The sequence below is a fragment of the Spermophilus citellus genome (genome assembly GCF_964194105.1).
Source record: "Spermophilus citellus genome assembly, chromosome: 15".
In the NCBI taxonomy this organism is placed as follows: domain Eukaryota; kingdom Metazoa; phylum Chordata; class Mammalia; order Rodentia; family Sciuridae; genus Spermophilus; species Spermophilus citellus.
The window spans coordinates 57,054,225-57,071,221 of record NC_138195.1 but is presented as its reverse complement, the minus strand read 5'-3'; the positions used below and the strand labels follow the sequence as shown (position 1 = coordinate 57,071,221).

Genomic DNA, 16,997 nt, shown 5'->3' with positions numbered 1-16,997 from the left:
GGCATTCCAATTAAAAAATGTTTAAGCCACTATTTTGATCAAAACCACCTGTTGGCCAGATGTGGTTCTATGAACTGAGGGACCTATTAGAGAATAAATATAAATCTTTGAAAGGTAGTCTCCAGCTCAAAAAAAAAAAAAAGCAGATTTTACTATGAGAAAGAGATAATATCAGGATTTTACCCCATGGAGCGTGAAAGAGGATCTAATATAGTTAACTGAAAGGTATATGGTATGAAGATGCCTATGTCTAATTCTCATAATACCTATTCTTTTTCTGATTTGACAAAGGAACAAAATATGATAACAAAAGAATTCTAGATTGCTGCTTTTATAACTTTAATATCCCAAGAAAATAAAGGATGGCATAGAAGAATTTCTACCTGTGATTAATAATTAGCTAAGAACACTGCAGAAGAAGTTATATATCTCAAAGCTTGAGAAGAATCTACTTTACAGGTCTTATAATATGATTTTAAAAAATTTTCAATTGCAATTTGATTTAAAAGCAGAAGAGCTCGCATACAAAAAAATAAAATAAAACATAAACTTTATTATTCCTGAATAAAATTAGTACTGAAACATAAAGATAAATTTCCAGAAGAAAATATAGTAATTGCAAGTAGTCAACAAAAAGTTTAGCAAGAATACAGCCTTACAGCATTTAACATGAAATATGTGCAGTTAAGTACACACTGTAACTTCTGTGGGGTTCAGGAGATGATTAGAAAGACACCTTTTTCAACAAAGAATAGTTTAAACAGAAAGGATAAAAAAATTAACAGCATACCTAAGAAGGTACAGACTATGAAAATTCATGAACCTGAGAATTATACTATGATGTGCCAAATATCAGGGTCTGTTGGCAACAAGTGGTCATTAAAAGTTCCCAGGCAAGAAAATGAAGCAGAATAAGGCTCAGAATAAAATAATATCCTTCACATAAAACAACAAGATGCCTCCACACCAGTTAAATAAACACTGGAGATTGAAGTCTCTTAATATACTTTGTTTTCCAAAGGCACTGGAAAAACAATTGCCTTGCATCAGTTAACAAACTGATGGAGAAAAAATTAACTGGTGATTAATAAAAAAAGGTTTGAGGGGGAAATCAAGTGTTCAATTTCCTGTTTTACTCTTAAATTCAAAGATAAATTTCTCTAAATGTTAAAATACAATCTTGCAAATGTTTTATTGACATGAAAACTATATTATCAACGTTAAACCCTCCTGGCGTTACATAGTCTCCCCTTTAGGGTCACCAACACTCAGGTGTCGATGGTACCCATATCCCAGCCTATAAGTGTCCAAGAAATCTCTGACCAATAAACACTTTTTTCCTCTAACACAAGTGTTACCTTAAAAGTGAAAGACATTTGTACAAATGCAATTGCCAGATAAAACTCTTTTCGTGTCTTCCTCCTTGAAAACTCTAAAAAGTATGTCTCTTCACAATGAGTTCACAGCAACTCTGTATCCAAATCAAACCCAAACTGAAGATCTCAATCAGGTGTTAGTCAGTCTTCTTTTGGCAAAAATACCAGTGATACTGGCAAAACTAGTGATGCTGAATCCATGAAGGTTCAGAATGATCCATCAAAACCTCTTTCCAAACTTGCATAACAACCTTAAAAACCAGAACATAAAAGGAACTAAAACCAATAATTAAATAAACATTAGAAGATCCTTTAAACTTCTACCAGTCCTGATGACATTACTATCCTCCCCAACCAAAGAGCTTAATGGGTGGGTATGGTTATTTCAGGTTCTGAGACATATAAAGAGCACAGTCATTTTCTTATAGTATTAAACCTAAATACTATTTTATCTTTGGTGCCTCCAGAAACTGCACATTTTAGATTCATGTTCAGCTTTCTTTAGTATTTCTTTAGCATAAAAGAGCCAGTACTTATCTTCTCCTAGGGAAAATCTATAATCCAGTAAATAGAGTAATGTATAATATAATAAATATAAGTAAGAACTATAGTAATCTGTAATATAATAAATATATAACATAGTAAAGATAGTTCTAGGAGTTCCCTCCTATTTCTTGTAAGACCCCAATCAAGACCTCAAAGATTTTCAATTTCCTTTCTTCCATTTTATCTACAATGAGGTTAACTTGTATTGTGCGCTAAAGATAAGGCAAACTGTAATACTGATTCCAGCCATTTTTCTACTTTAGCTCAGAAAGGGTATAAGGTTTCCAAAGAGAAGTTGCTATAATTCTGTCAAAGTAAAATTCATTATATATAATGTGATGTATTCCAAGGAGGTATATCCTTCACTTCTCAAAAATCAGTCTTAAAAATTCACAGTAAATTCTTGGATCATCAAATCTCATTATTGTTTCCCCTGTGATTTTCAACACTTTATGTTTTTCTTCTTATGTTATATAATATTTTTCCACTTGATCTTTTGGGTCACTAACTTGGATTTCAACAGCAGCATGATTTGTGTCAACTACTGACTGTTTTGCTGGGAAATCTTGTTTTATAGCTCCACACAGCATTGTGCTGCAAGTGAATTTCCCTATGTGTTCTCATTATTACCTTCTGGGGCTACTATAATCCTGGGAGTTCTGCTGTTTTCCCTGTTCTTCTTGGGTATTGGCTGTGATTTTTCTTTATTAGTACTTGAACTTGACTCTGACTGCAGGAGTGTCCCAAGTGACAAAAGAAGCACAGGAAGGTGCAATATTCTCCATCCTGAAGACAGAGTACGTAATGTCCTCAGCTCCTCACTCTTCTTAACAAAATTATACATCCAAAGTCCTCTGTCATGTGACTGCAGAGATTCTAACAACAATCCTAGTGTTGTTAGGCTAGCCATGGGACTTGATTTGGGCCAACTCAATGTGGTTAGAAGTAATTGAGTAGTGGTTCTAAATCAAGATATAAAATATGCAGGTTTCTTCTTGTATTATTGCACTTCTACCACCAGTTAAGAAGTCTGAAAGCAATAAATATAAAATTAGCTATAGATAAGTACCTCAAGTATATATAATATGCCTTTGGAGGCTCAATATTGTCTCAACTTACCATTGTCAAGAGGTGCATCCTCAGGCAGATCCACATCAAGCATAAGATCATCATCCTCAAGGTCACATGATTCAAGATTATTAAGAATATCCTGTGAACGAAAGCAGTAAAAAACACTGTAACTTAGTTCAAAGGATGTGTATCACTATTATTTTTGAAAATATCATCATATGAATTTACCAATGTTTACATGGCAAAAACAAAATAGATTTTTAAAAAATTTAAAGTCGTCACATGCAGTGGTATATGCCTGTAATCCCAACAACTTGAGAGGCTAAGGAAGGAGAATCATAAGTTTAAGACCAGCCTCAACAACTGGGCAAGTTCCTGTCTCAAAAATAAAATAAAAAAGAATAGACACTTCTCAGAAGATGATATACAATCACTCAACAAATATATAAAACAATGTTCATCATCGCTAGCAATTAGAGAAATGCAAATCAAAACTATTCTCAGATTTCATCTCACTCCAGTCAGAATGGCAGCTATTATGAAGACAAACAACAATAAGTGTTGGCAAGGATGTGGAGAGAAAAGGTACACTCATACATTGCTGGTGGGACTGCAAATTGGTGCAGCCAATATGGAAAGCAGTATGGAGATTTCTTGAAAAATTGGGAATGGAACCACCATTTGACCCAGCTAAAAACTGCATACTATAGGGACACAGCCACATCAATGTTTATAGCAGCACAATTCACAATAGCTAAACTGTGGAACCAACCTAGATGCTCTTCAATAGATGAATGGATTAAAAAATGTGGCATATATACAAAATGGAAAATTACTCAGAAATAAAAAAGAATAAAACCATGGCATTTGCAGGTAAATGGATGGAGTTAGAAAAGATAATGCTAAGTGAAGTTAGCCAATCCCAAAAAACCAAATGCCAAATGTTTTCTCTGATATAAGGAGGCTGACTCATAATGGGGTAGGGAGAGGGAGCATGGGAGGAATAGATGAACTCTAGATAGGGCAGGGGGTGGGAGGAGAAGGGAGGGGGCATGGGGTTAGATATGATGGTGGAATGTGATGGACATTATTATCCAAAGTACATGTATGAAGACACGAATTGTTGTGAATACACTTTGTATACAACCAGAGATATAAAAAGTTGTGCTCTATATGTGTAATAAGAATTATAATGCATTCTTGTTATCACATATAAATAAAAAAAGTTAATTAAAATTTTTTTAAAAAAAAGAAAAAAAGAGAGATGGGGATGTAGCTCATTGGTAGAGTACCCCAAGGTTCAATCCCCAGTACTACTCAGTAAATATATGAATGAAAAAAAATGAATGAATGAATGCATGAATGAGTGAATGAATGAATAAATAAATAAATTTTTAAAGGTTTTAAAAGCCCAAATTCAATGATGCTACAATTTGGATTTTGAATGGCCCCCAAAATCCCATGTGTTAAAGGCTTGGTTCCCAGGAGATGCTGTTTAAGAGGTGGTGGAACCTTTAAAAGGCTGAGCCTAGTAGGAGATCCTAGGTTCCTAAGGTTATGCCTTTTGAAGAGGATAGTAGGACCCTGACCGCTTCTTCTTTCTCTCTCTACTTTCCTGAATATGAGATGGGCAGTTTTGCTCTGGCATGCATTTGCACCACAATGTGCTATCTTGTTACAAGCCTGACCTAAAAGGCAGAACAATCATAGACTGCAAACTACAAAACTGTAAGCCAAAATAAGCCTTTTCTCTTTATAAGATGATTATCACAGGTATTTTGTTACAATAAGAGAAAGCTGAAAAACACAAGCTGGTTTATTTCATTAAACAATTTGTTACATCATTCCCTAGTCTTCCTCCTTCCTATGATTCTTCCCAATGGATTTTAATTTTCATTATACAAAACTTAACAGTGCTACTCATGTGCCAGATATTGTTCTAAGCACTTTATAAATATTAATTCCTTTATGTAATCTTCAATGAACTGGTGATTAATGTGATCCCTATATTATCTGTGATCAAACTAATACACAGGAGCCTTAAACACCTAGCCAAAATAGGACTGGTACACAGAAGTCTAACTCCTGTGTCCATACTTTTAACAAGTTCCCTAATTACATGAATGATAGAATTAGCAAAGAATCTCCCCCATTCACATTTACATTTGGTATGGGAGGTTGGTTTTATTATTTCTAACGATTAGAGACTTATGAAAAATAATGCAATAAGCCATTAATGAGATTAATATCCTCATTTCCTTTTTTATACCAAACCCACCTTTTGCTGACTACCATCAGCACCCACCGCCTCACTAGTTTAATTCAATCTGTTGTTTTCTATGATCAGACCAGACTACACAAAAAATGGTATAAGCAGAAGCAGTCCTACAGGGTTCTATTTCAAACTTTAATAGTACCTCTATTGAGACAAATAGTTTTGTTTCAATGTCTCTTGTTTGAAAGCCAAAAGAACTGAATAATCATCCTTAAAGGAAAACATTTCTTCAACTGAAGACACTAGATATTAATTGAAAAAATTTAAGCATATAAATCAGCATATACAAACTTATTCATTTATGAAAACATGGCATGATATCCATTCAAAAAATTGGAAGGAACCAAAATATACATTAACTCTATTTTAAAATTAAAAGGTTTTCTTCTCTTTTTTTGTTAGAGTACTTGTGGTTTTGTTTTTTTAATTTCTGCAACAAGCATTATGACATGTGTAATTTTACACACACATAAAATTTAAAAATCCTCTATATACATTTGACTATTTGTGAATGTATGTTTGAGTACGTGTGGAAAAAGATGGTATTGGGTGTTCCAGGCCAGAACTGACAACTAAGGCCAGGACAAAGAATCAAAAGCAATAAACTCTGTCTCAGAATAGGGATGGCTAAGTCACATAGCCAGCAAAAGCAGCACTCTGACCACTGCAAAAAAGAGGTCTAATTTTCAAATCTAACAAAACTCTACAATTTGTTTTGGTACATAGGCTTCTGTACTGTTCACTTTCTAATTTTTTGTTTTTAAAAAATAACCTTAAAGAATAGGAATGAGCTTGTTTTAATGAATATAAAAGTGAAAAAATAATTATGATACAACTTTGAGAAGTTAACAAGAAAACCTAGCAGAAAAGGAAGCAAAACACAGAATTTTAGGGAGAGAAGGAAAAACATCAGTATCGAGTGCTTATCAATAAATCATTACATATGGAAGATGTTCTATAAAATGAAAACAGTAGAGAAGAAGGAGATTTACATACACACAATATGACTACATCTTTAATGAATAAAGGTACATTTAAATATCTGGAAAGTAATAAACCAAAGATTGGTATTATCTTCCCTTATGTTAGATAATGTGTTTACACTCTTCTGTAATACAATCAAAGTGATTTTATTAGTTTTATTCAATAGTAAAAATTCATGTTGGGGGCTGGGGTTGTGGCTCAGTGGTGTAGTACTCGCCTAGCATGAATGAGGCACTGGGTTTGATCCTCACCACCACATAAAAATGAAATAAAGATATTGTATCCACTACAACTAAAAAATAAAAATAAATAAAACTTTAAAAAATTCATGTCAGATAGTTTTCCTCCCTTGACAACAGCAGGAAAATTCAACTCATGCAACCCCATTGTGCAAGTGGGAACCCTCAACCTGGTCCACCCCTATCCACAATAAAAACCAGAGCCACCCATGCCCCTCCCTTCACACAAGCCATTCTAGATCAACCTGGGTGCTTGCCCTGTTCTTCCTAGAAACTGAGGAAAAATAAATCTCTTCAGATACTCTCGACTCCATGATTCAACACTAGTCTAGATATCAAATCAATGTTAGAAAGACTTGGGATTGATTCTGCTCATCAAACACAAAAAAAACCTCTCAAAATTTTGACAAATAAAACACCAATATATAAAAAACAATATTCTGGGATATTGGATATACCCAGGTAAACAAGACTGAAGACTTTTAAGTAGTGACAAATTGAGATTTATATTAAATTAATATAAATATAAATTTGAGATTATATTTATATTAAAGAAATATCATTCTAGCTGCAGTGCAGAGAATGAATTTAAGTTGAACAGAAAAAAAAATAGTTTTGTGGCCATTCTAGAATCCATGTGACATGATGATTTAATAAGTGCTGATGAGAATAAAAAATAAGAATCTGTTCTGAAACATACTAACGAGTTAGAATCTATAGGACAAGAGTTACTGAGAAGTAAGCAAGAGTCATTGACAATTTCTTAGTTCCTGGCTTGAGAAACAGATACATGATGCATGTTCACTGAAATAAAGCTGAAAAAAGGAAGTCTAAATTAAATAAAGTTGAAAAAAATAAATAAAACAAATAAATATACAATGATGGGAACTAAAAAATAATAAAAAAAGAAGGTCAGATCTGGTAGAAAAATGTTAACATACAGTTTTGGAACCCAATTATCAGCTGACAGCATGACAATGAAAACTGAAGTGTATATTCTCTGGCTTCTAGAGGCTCCCATCAGCCTCAATGGAATTAATTAACTGAGCATTTACTAGCAGAATTACCATAGAATTCTCTTGGTCTGAGAATGTTTTTCTATTCAAATATAGTAAACTATGAGATGGTTCATCAGTGCTTCAGACATTTCTCCTACACTGTACTTTGCAGAAAGCCTATATGTTTTGGCAAATGAATGACACCACCACTAGTTTAATTATACCATAAAAGCAATTTTTAGGTACACTTTATTAATTTTAATTAATTATAGATCTGTGTAAATACCAAGACAATTCGGATTACAGAACAGTTTCTTCACTCAAAAAGTCCCCCAAAATAGTCAGTTATAGTTACACCCTCTTCTATAACCTCTATGAAACACTAATTAAAGAATGTCATATAAGGGGCTGGGGCTATGGCTCAGCAGTAGAGCACTTGCCTTGCACATATGAGGCACTGGGTTCTATCCTCAGCACCACAAAAAAATAAATGAACAAAATAAAGGTATTGTGTCCATCTATAACTAAAAAAAAAAAAAAAAAGATTAAAAGAATGTCATATAAACAATCAACAGTGTACAACCTTATGCATAGCTTCTTTCACTCAGTATAATGACTTTAAGATGCATCTAAATTGTTTAAAATATCAACAATTGGTTCCTTTCTAAGTAGTATTCTACTGCATAGGATACATCAGTCTACGCATCCATTTACTCACTTAAGGACACTTTGATTCTTTCTCCATTTTTAGCTATTGTAAATCAAACTATTAGCTGTGCAACTGGCATACACTTGGAATCGCAGCCATTTGGGAGGTTGAGGCAAGAGGATTGCAAGTTCAAAGCTAGCCTCAGCAACTCAGCAAGACCATGTCTCAAAGTAAAATAAAAAATTAAATTAAAAGCGGATGAATGAATGAACAAATGAATAAATAAATCTACTAAAAATATTTATGTACAAGTTTCTCCGAGTTGCTGTAACATTTTGCATGCCAGTCAGCAAAGAATGAGATATCCAGTTGCTCGACATCCTCACCAAAACTTAATATTTAATCTTTATTTTAGTTATTCTAATAATTGTTTAGATGTGTCTCAGTGTGGTCTGAATTTGCTAATGATGTTTGAGCATATTTTGACACACTTATTTCTCATCCTTACATCCTTTTTAGTGAACTATCTGTTCAAACCTGTAGATACATTTTTATTTGTATTGTCTGTTTATATAGTGTTTACTTTTAAGAACCTTTTAAACATTCTGAATAAGTCTTTTGGTAGGTATGTGATTCCCAAATATTTCCTCCCAGTTTGTAGTTTTTTTTTTTTTTTTAATTTTCCTTGACGGTGTCTTTGGTAAAGCAAATGTTATTAATTTGATGACATCCAATTACCTTTTTAATAACTATGCTTCTTGGTATAATATCTATTAACTTTCCATCTAACCTCCAGGTTAAAAAGATTTTTTATGTTTTCTCCTAAGTACTCTAGTTTTATACTTCACAATTACATCTCAGATTCATTTGGGGATAATCTTTGTATAACATGTAAAACTCTAGTCAAGATTCTTTCTTTACTGTTTGTTTTAACATGTCAATAGTTCCAACATCACTTGTTGAAATCTTTCTCCACTGAATTGCTTTTGCAACTCAGGCAAAAATGAGCCAGCTATATTTGTATGATTCCCTTTCTTTTCTAGAGTCTCTAATATGTTCCAATGATTTGCCTGACCATCCCTTTGCCTATACTGCATGTCTTCATTTGTTATAGCTTTAAAATGAAGTTGGGTAATTCCTTCAACTTTGTTCCATTTTTTACAAAATGTTTATTCTAATTTGTTTGTCTTTTATATTTTAGAATTTGTCTATAAACACAAAATTAAAAATGCTGCTGGGATTTTGATGCGTAATGAATTAAATATATAAATTACATTAGGTTGGAATGATAGCATCATTACATGTTCCAATCCACAAACACCGCATGACTCCATTTAGTTCTCCTTTAATTACTACTATCAGCTCCTTACAGTCTTCAATATATCCTACATGTGTTAAGATTTATACCTAAGTAATACTGAAGATATTATAAACAATATTATTTTATGAATCCAGTTTCTAACTAGTTATATAGAGAGAAATAAAAATTTTGTGTATTCACTTTGTATCTTGTGAAACTGCTCAACTCACTTATTAGTTATGGGAATATTCTTGTAGGTTCCACAGGATTTATTATGTAGATCATATTGTATCTGAAAATAAATATGCCTTTCATTTCTTTTTCTTGACTTACTGAATTGTTTTACAGGCATGTGCTACATAAGACATTTTGGTTCACACAGAGCCTATAATGCAAATTGTGGTCCCATAAGATAGTATTGCCTGGTAACATTGTAGCCATCCTTATTTGTATAAACACACTCTATGTATGATGTCTACCCAAAAATAACACCAAAATCACCTAACAATGCACTTCTCAGGACATGTTCCCCTGATTAAGAAATACAAAACTATGCTAAAAGTGGAGTGAATATGTTTGCTTTGTTCCCAAATTTAGGAGGAAAAAGCATTTAACATTTCCACATCAAGTACAATAATAATTGTAGGGGTTTTGGAGATGTCCTTTAACAAGGTTGAGAAAGTTCTCTTCCACTGGTAGTTTGGGTTAAGCCAAGACCAGATTTTATTTTGCCAATTATCTGTTGATAGAATGTGTTTTTTCCTACTGCTAATGTGGTGGGTTATACTAACTGATTTTTAAATACTGAGCCAGTTTTATATTCCCAGGAAAAATATATGTGAAAACAGTATTTCTTATTCACTTTGTTTTTACATATTCTTGATTTCAATGTGCAAAGATTAGGTTTAATGTTTACATTAATGAGGAATATTGGTCATTACTCCCCCGACCCCCAATCACCCATATAATATCTTTCTCTCGTTCAAGTATCAGGTAAATACTGGCTTTGTAAAGCAAGTTGAGAATATTTTTGCCTTTTCTATTTTCTGGGAAAGACTGTAGAATTGACATTATTTTTTCATTAACTATTAAATAGTGAAACCAGGTGAACAAGGAAAAAAACTTTTTTCTGCACTGCCATTTCTTTAATGGTTATATGGCTATTTATCTATTTTGTCCTTGGTAAAGTTTAATAGAATGGGTGTTTAAAGAATTGGTCTGTTCACATTAAGTCAAATGTACTTAGAGTTGCTCAAAATTCTCTTATTTTCAATATATGAGAGGTCTACAGAAATATCCTTCTCCTTCAATTTTGCAATCTGTGTTTCACTCTGCTTTCGTCAGTCTTGCTAAAGGTTTATTACTTTTACTGAACTTTTCAAATAAAAAGAATTATAACTTCTTATTGTTTTTATTAATTAAGACTAAAATACATATCCTTAAATTTTTATGCTGTTTTAAATTAAACTTTTGGGATACAATCAAGTATACTAACATGCATAAAGAGAATTTCAGAAGGAGGGAAGAATGAGAAAGGGTTAGAAAGAATACTTAAAGAAATAATAGTTCAAAACTCCCCAACCTTGAAAAAAATGGAATGAATGTACACATTGAAAAAGCTAAAAAAATGATACTGATATAAAGACAGTGATGCCAAGACATTATTCAAATTGCCAAAGTGAAAACACTGAAAGGGAGAAGCAATGTATCATGTGCAAGGGATCCACAGTAACAGCTAAGTTGTCATCAGAAAAGTCCAGAAGGCAGTGCAACAGCATTTTTTTTTTTTAATTACGGAAAGAAAAAAACTGTCAACCAATGACAAAAAAATGCAGTTACATCATCTTACACCATATACAAAAACATAAAATGAATGTAAAAACTAAAATACGAAACTCTTAGAAGAAAACATAAGGGTAAATCTTCATGACCTTAGATTTGATAATTAATTCTCAGACATGAAATCAGGAGCATAAAAAATCAAAGAAATAATAAAGTAGACTTTTTGAAAATTAAAAACTTTTGTGTACTTTCTTGACATTATTAAGAAAAATCCTACAGACGGCAGAAGATATTTGCAAATAATATCACTTGATAGTCTAATATCTACAAAATATAAAGAACTCTCACAACTCAACAACAAAAATATGAACAATCCAACTTAAAAACAGATGAAGTACTTGAACAGACATTTCTCTGAAGAAGATATACAAATGACCAAAAAGCACATGAAAATAATGCCTGACACTATTGTTAAACTGGGAAATAAAATTCAAGCCCACAACAAAATAGCACTTAGCATCCAGTAAGATAACTAATTAAAAAGGTGGGGGGAACATTGTCCAGGATATGGGGAAATGTGAATGTTTATATATTGTGGGTAGAAATGGAAAGTGATTCAACTCTTGTGGAAAACACTTTGGCAACTCCTCAAAAAGTTAAACACAGAATTACAATATGTCTCAGCAGTCTTATTTCTAAATGCATACTCCTGCTCCAATTTAAAATAAGACAGTCAAACAAATGAATGTACATGCATGTTCCTAGCAACACTATTCACAATAGCTAAAAGGTAGAAACAACTCATATGCCCATAAAAAATTTAGGTATGTACATATAATAGAATATTATTCAGCTTTAGACAGAACTGTTGACACATGCTACAATCTGGATAAATTTCAAAAACCTTATTATAAGCAAAATAAGCCAGATACAACAGATCACACATTGCATTATTCCATTTTTATAAAATATTCAAAATATGTAAATCCATAGGGGCAGAAAGCAGACTGGTGGTTTCCAAAAGCTTGGGGATGTGGGCAAGGGTCGTACTGGAGGAAGCAATTAATGAAGATGAGGTTTACTTTGTAGTGATGAAAATGTTATGGACTAGATAGGGATTATGGTTATACAATATTGGGGATGTATAAAATGCCACTATAATGTTCACTTTTATATGGGTGATTTTTATGTTATATAAATTTCATTCAAACATAAAACTTAAACTTGTGAAAATTAATTAGTACTTATATTATTGTGAAGGTATTGTAATTCTGCAATTTTACAGAATGATAATTTCATCAACCTTAATATTCCAAACAGTAGTCTGTATTAACACCTCACCAACAGGTTTTGGTTTTACAATGCTGGGTTGGAGATTATTTCCCAATCAGCTATAACATACCTTTCCATAGAACATTTTTAAGTAAAGGAAACCAACCACTTCATATGAAGCCTGTTTAAACATTTCAATTTTCATCCCAACTTTCATTTTAACCCCATCACCGCGTCACCTTCTGCCATTATTATTTTGGGTGGGGAAGGTACTAGGGATTGAACCCAGGGGTGCTTAACCATTGAGCTACATCCCATCCCTTTTTCGATTTTGAGATAGGGTCTCACTAAGTTGCCTAAGGCCTTCCTATTTTTCAGAATATAGTATTTAGTATTGCTGAGTCTGGCTTTGAGCTTGTGATCCTCCTGCCTCAGATTACCAATTATCTGGAATTATAGGCTTGTGCCACCATCCCTGGTTCTACTATTCTTTCAGACTACTAGTTTCCCTAGTTAAACCTTCACCAACAGGTTTGACACCAAAGTATATGGAGCTCCTCTGTCATGGAGTCTCAGAAATGGCTCATCTATATCCCATGACCATATTACCCACCCATGTACTTAAGCCTTAGAGTGGGAGAGGTAAAAGTCACAGACTCCAGTCCTTCTGTCTATCTTCATTTTAATTAATTTACTGATCACTGTTCCCAGGTGATTCCACATCAGATTTCTCATTTTCATCTTTTCCTTCAAGCTTTTACAATTCCTCCAAACAGAACTGATTTATTTATGCCCTCTCATGTTCAGGACCAGCAGAGATTCCCACTGGTTTATCCAACATTGCTGCATTAAGACCTTTGTTTCAACCCTATCAATGTCTGACACATCCATTCCTTTTCTTTAACATCACTCCCTGATGAATTCATTGGCTCTCCCACTTCTGTCTCCCCCAGCCCTTCCCCACCACTTGTTTTTCTTATCAATAACTCTAATTTATTTTTAGCATAATTATGACCCATAAGGGAAGCCGAGACAGAAAATCTGATAAGGTTTCTCAGATTGCTTGATTTTACAGCAGTATGATTACAGGAGGCACCTATAAAAAAATGAGCCCCCAAAATCACAATATTTACCAAAATCTGGTCATCAAATTAATATAAACTAGCAGAATTCCCCATCCCAACCCCCAAAGACAGAATTCCCCCCACTCCAGAATTCCAAAGATGTAGAGGCTCCCACACAGGAACTGGGAGGGGAAGTATGTTAACTGAGTTCTTTATTACACAACAGAATACATTCTATAAGATAAAATAAGACAGTAATCAAGAAACCACATTATTGGCAAAAAGAAAAGATGCCCAGATCAATTAAAGAGAAAACAGAGCTCAGAAATAGACCCACATAAATACACTTAATACATACATTTTGACAAAGGAACATAGATAATTCTCTACAGAAAGGTTAGTCATTTCAACAAATACACTTGGAACTCAGACAAAAATATGTGCAACATGGATCCTTCTCAAAAATAGACCATATATTATGCCATAGGGCAACCCTCAGTAAATATAAAGGGGTGGAGATAATACCATGCATTTTATCTGATCATAATGGAATGAAACTGGAAATCAATGATAAAAGAAGGAAGGAAAAATTCTACATCACATGGAAAATGAACAATATGCTACTGAATGATCAATGGGTTACAGAAGACATAAAGGAGGAAATCAAAAAATTCTTAGAGATAAACGAAAATACAGACACAACATATCGGAATCTATGGGACACAATGAAAGCAGTTTTAAGAGGAAAGTTCATCGCCTGGTGGTCATTCCTCAAAAAAAGAAGAAACCAACAAATAAATGAGCTCACACTCCAACTCAAAGCCCTAGAAAAGGAAGAGCAAAACAACAGCAAATGTAGCAGAAGGCAAGAAATAATTAAAATCAGAGCAGAAATTAATGAAATTGAAACAAAAGAAACTATTGAAAAAATTAACAAAACTAAAAGTTGGTTCTTCGAAAAAATAAATAAGATCGACAGACCTTTAGCCATGCTAACGAAGAGAAGAAGAGAGAGAAATCAAATTACTAACATACGGGATGAAAAAGGCAATATCACAACAGATGCTACAGAAATACAGAAGACAATTAGAAATTATTTTGAAAACCTATATTCCAATAAAATAGAGGATAGTGAAGACATCGATAAATTTCTTAAGTCATATGATTTGCCCAGACTGAGTCAGGAGGATACACACAATTTGAACAGACCAATATCAATGGATGAAATTGAAGAAGCCATCAAAAGACTACCAACCAAGAAAAGCCCAGGACCGGATGGGTATACAGCGGAGTTTTACAAAACCTTTAAAGAAGAATTAATACCAATACTTTTCAAGTTATTTCAGGAAATAGAAAAAGAGGGAGCTCTTCCAAATTCATTCTATGAGGCCAACATCACCCTGATCCCGAAACCAAAGACACCTCAAAGAAAGAAAACTACAGACCAATATCTCTAATGAACCTAGATGCAAAAATCCTCAATAAAATTCTGGCAAATCGAATACAAAAACACATCAAAAAAATAGTGCACCATGATCAAGTAGGATTCATCCCTGGGATGCAAGGATGGTTCAACATACGGAAATCAATAAATGTTATTCACCACATCAATAGACTTAAAGATAAGAACCATATGATCATCTCGATAGATGCAGAGAAAGCATTCGACAAAGTACAGCATGCCTTTATGTTCAAAACATTAGAAAAACTAGGGATAACAGGAACTTACCTTGACATTGTAAAAGCTATCTATGCTAAGCCTCAGGCTAGCATCATTCTGAATGGACAAAAGTTGAAGGCATTCCCTCTAAAATCCGGAACAAGACAGGGATGCCCTCTATCTCCACTTCTATTCAATATAGTTCTCGAAACACTGGCCAGAGCAATTAGACAGACGAAAGAAATTAAAGGCATAAAAATTGGAAAAGAAGAACTTAAATTATCACTATTTGCAGATGACATGATTCTATACCTAGAAGACCCAAAAGGGTCTACAAAGAAACTACTAGAACTAATAAATGAATTCAGCAAAGTGGCAGGATATAAAATCAACACGCATAAATCAAAGGCATTTCTGTATATCAGCGACAAAACTTCTGAAATGGAAATGAGGGAAAACACTCCATTCACAATATCCTCAAAAAAAATAAAATACTTGGGAATCAACCTAACAAAAGAGGTGAAAGATTTATACAATGAAAACTACAGAACCCTAAAGAGAGAAGTAGAAGAAGATCTTAGAAGATGGAAAAATATACCCTGTTCATGGATAGGCAGAACTAACATCATCAAAATGGCGATATTACCAAAAGTTCTCTATAGATTTAATGCAATGCCAATCAAAATCCCAACGGCATTTCTTGTAGAAAGAGATAAAGCAATCATGAAATTCATATGGAAAAATAAAAGACCCAGAATAGCAAAAGCAATTCTAAGCAGAAAGTGTGAATCAGGCGGTATAGCGATACCAGATTTCAAACTATATTACAGAGCAATAGTGACAAAAACAGCATGGTACTGGTACCAAAACAGGCGGGTGGACCAATGGTATAAAATAGAGGATACAGAGACTAATCCACAAAGTTACAACTATCTTATATTTGATAAAGGGGCTATAAGCATGCAATGGAGGAAGGATAGCATCTTCAACAAATGGTGTTGGGAAAACTGGAAATCCATGTGCAACAAAATGAAACTGAATCCCTTTCTCTCGCCATGCACAAAAGTTAACTCAAAATGGATCAAGGAGCTTGATATCAAATCAGAAACTCTGCGTCTGATAGAAGATAAAGTTGGCTCCGATCTACAGATTGTGGGGTCAGGCTCCAAATTCCTTAATAGGACACCCATAGCACAAGAGTTAACAACTAGAATCAACAAATGGGACTTAATTAAACTTGAAAGTTTTTTCTCAGCAAAAGAAACAATAAGAGAGGTAAATAGGGAGCCTACATCCTGGGAACAAATTTTTACGCCTCACACTTCAGATAGAGCCCTAATATCCAGAGTATACAAAGAACTCAAAAAATTAGACAATAAGATAACAAATAACCCAATCAACAAATGGGCCAACGACCTGAACAGACACTTCTCAGAGGAAGACATACAATCAATCAACAAGTACATGAAAAAATGCTCTCCATCTCTGGCAGTCAGAGAAATGCAAATCAAAACCACCCTAAGATACCATCTCACTCCAGTAAGATTGGCAGCCACTATGAAGTCAAACAACAACAAGTGCTGGCGAGGATGTGGAGAAAAGGGTACACTTGTATATTGCTGGTGGGACTGCAAATTGGTGCGGCCAATTTGGAAAGCAGTTTGGAGATTCCTGGGAAAGCTGGGAATGGAACCACCATTTGACCCTGCCATTGCCCTTCTCGGACTATTCCCTGAAGACCTTAAAAGAGCATGCTACAGGGACACTGCCACATTGATGTT

General features: G+C 33.8%; 1 protein-coding gene across 6 annotated transcripts in view; it reads right to left on the bottom strand.

Moving 5' to 3' along the window:
* The window catches only part of CCSER2 (coiled-coil serine rich protein 2), a 145,019-nt gene that overhangs the window by 64,798 nt on the left and 63,224 nt on the right, over positions 1-16,997 (bottom strand). For all 6 annotated transcript variants that reach the window (XR_014019014.1, XR_014019015.1, XM_081268305.1 and 3 more), the window contains exon 4: positions 3,042-3,132. Coding sequence is in view for 4 of the 6 variants with exons in the window: in XM_081268305.1 (XP_081124431.1) it covers positions 3,042-3,132 (91 nt within the window). In the remaining 2 variants the exon portion in view is untranslated. The remainder of the gene's footprint in view (positions 1-3,041; positions 3,133-16,997) is intronic.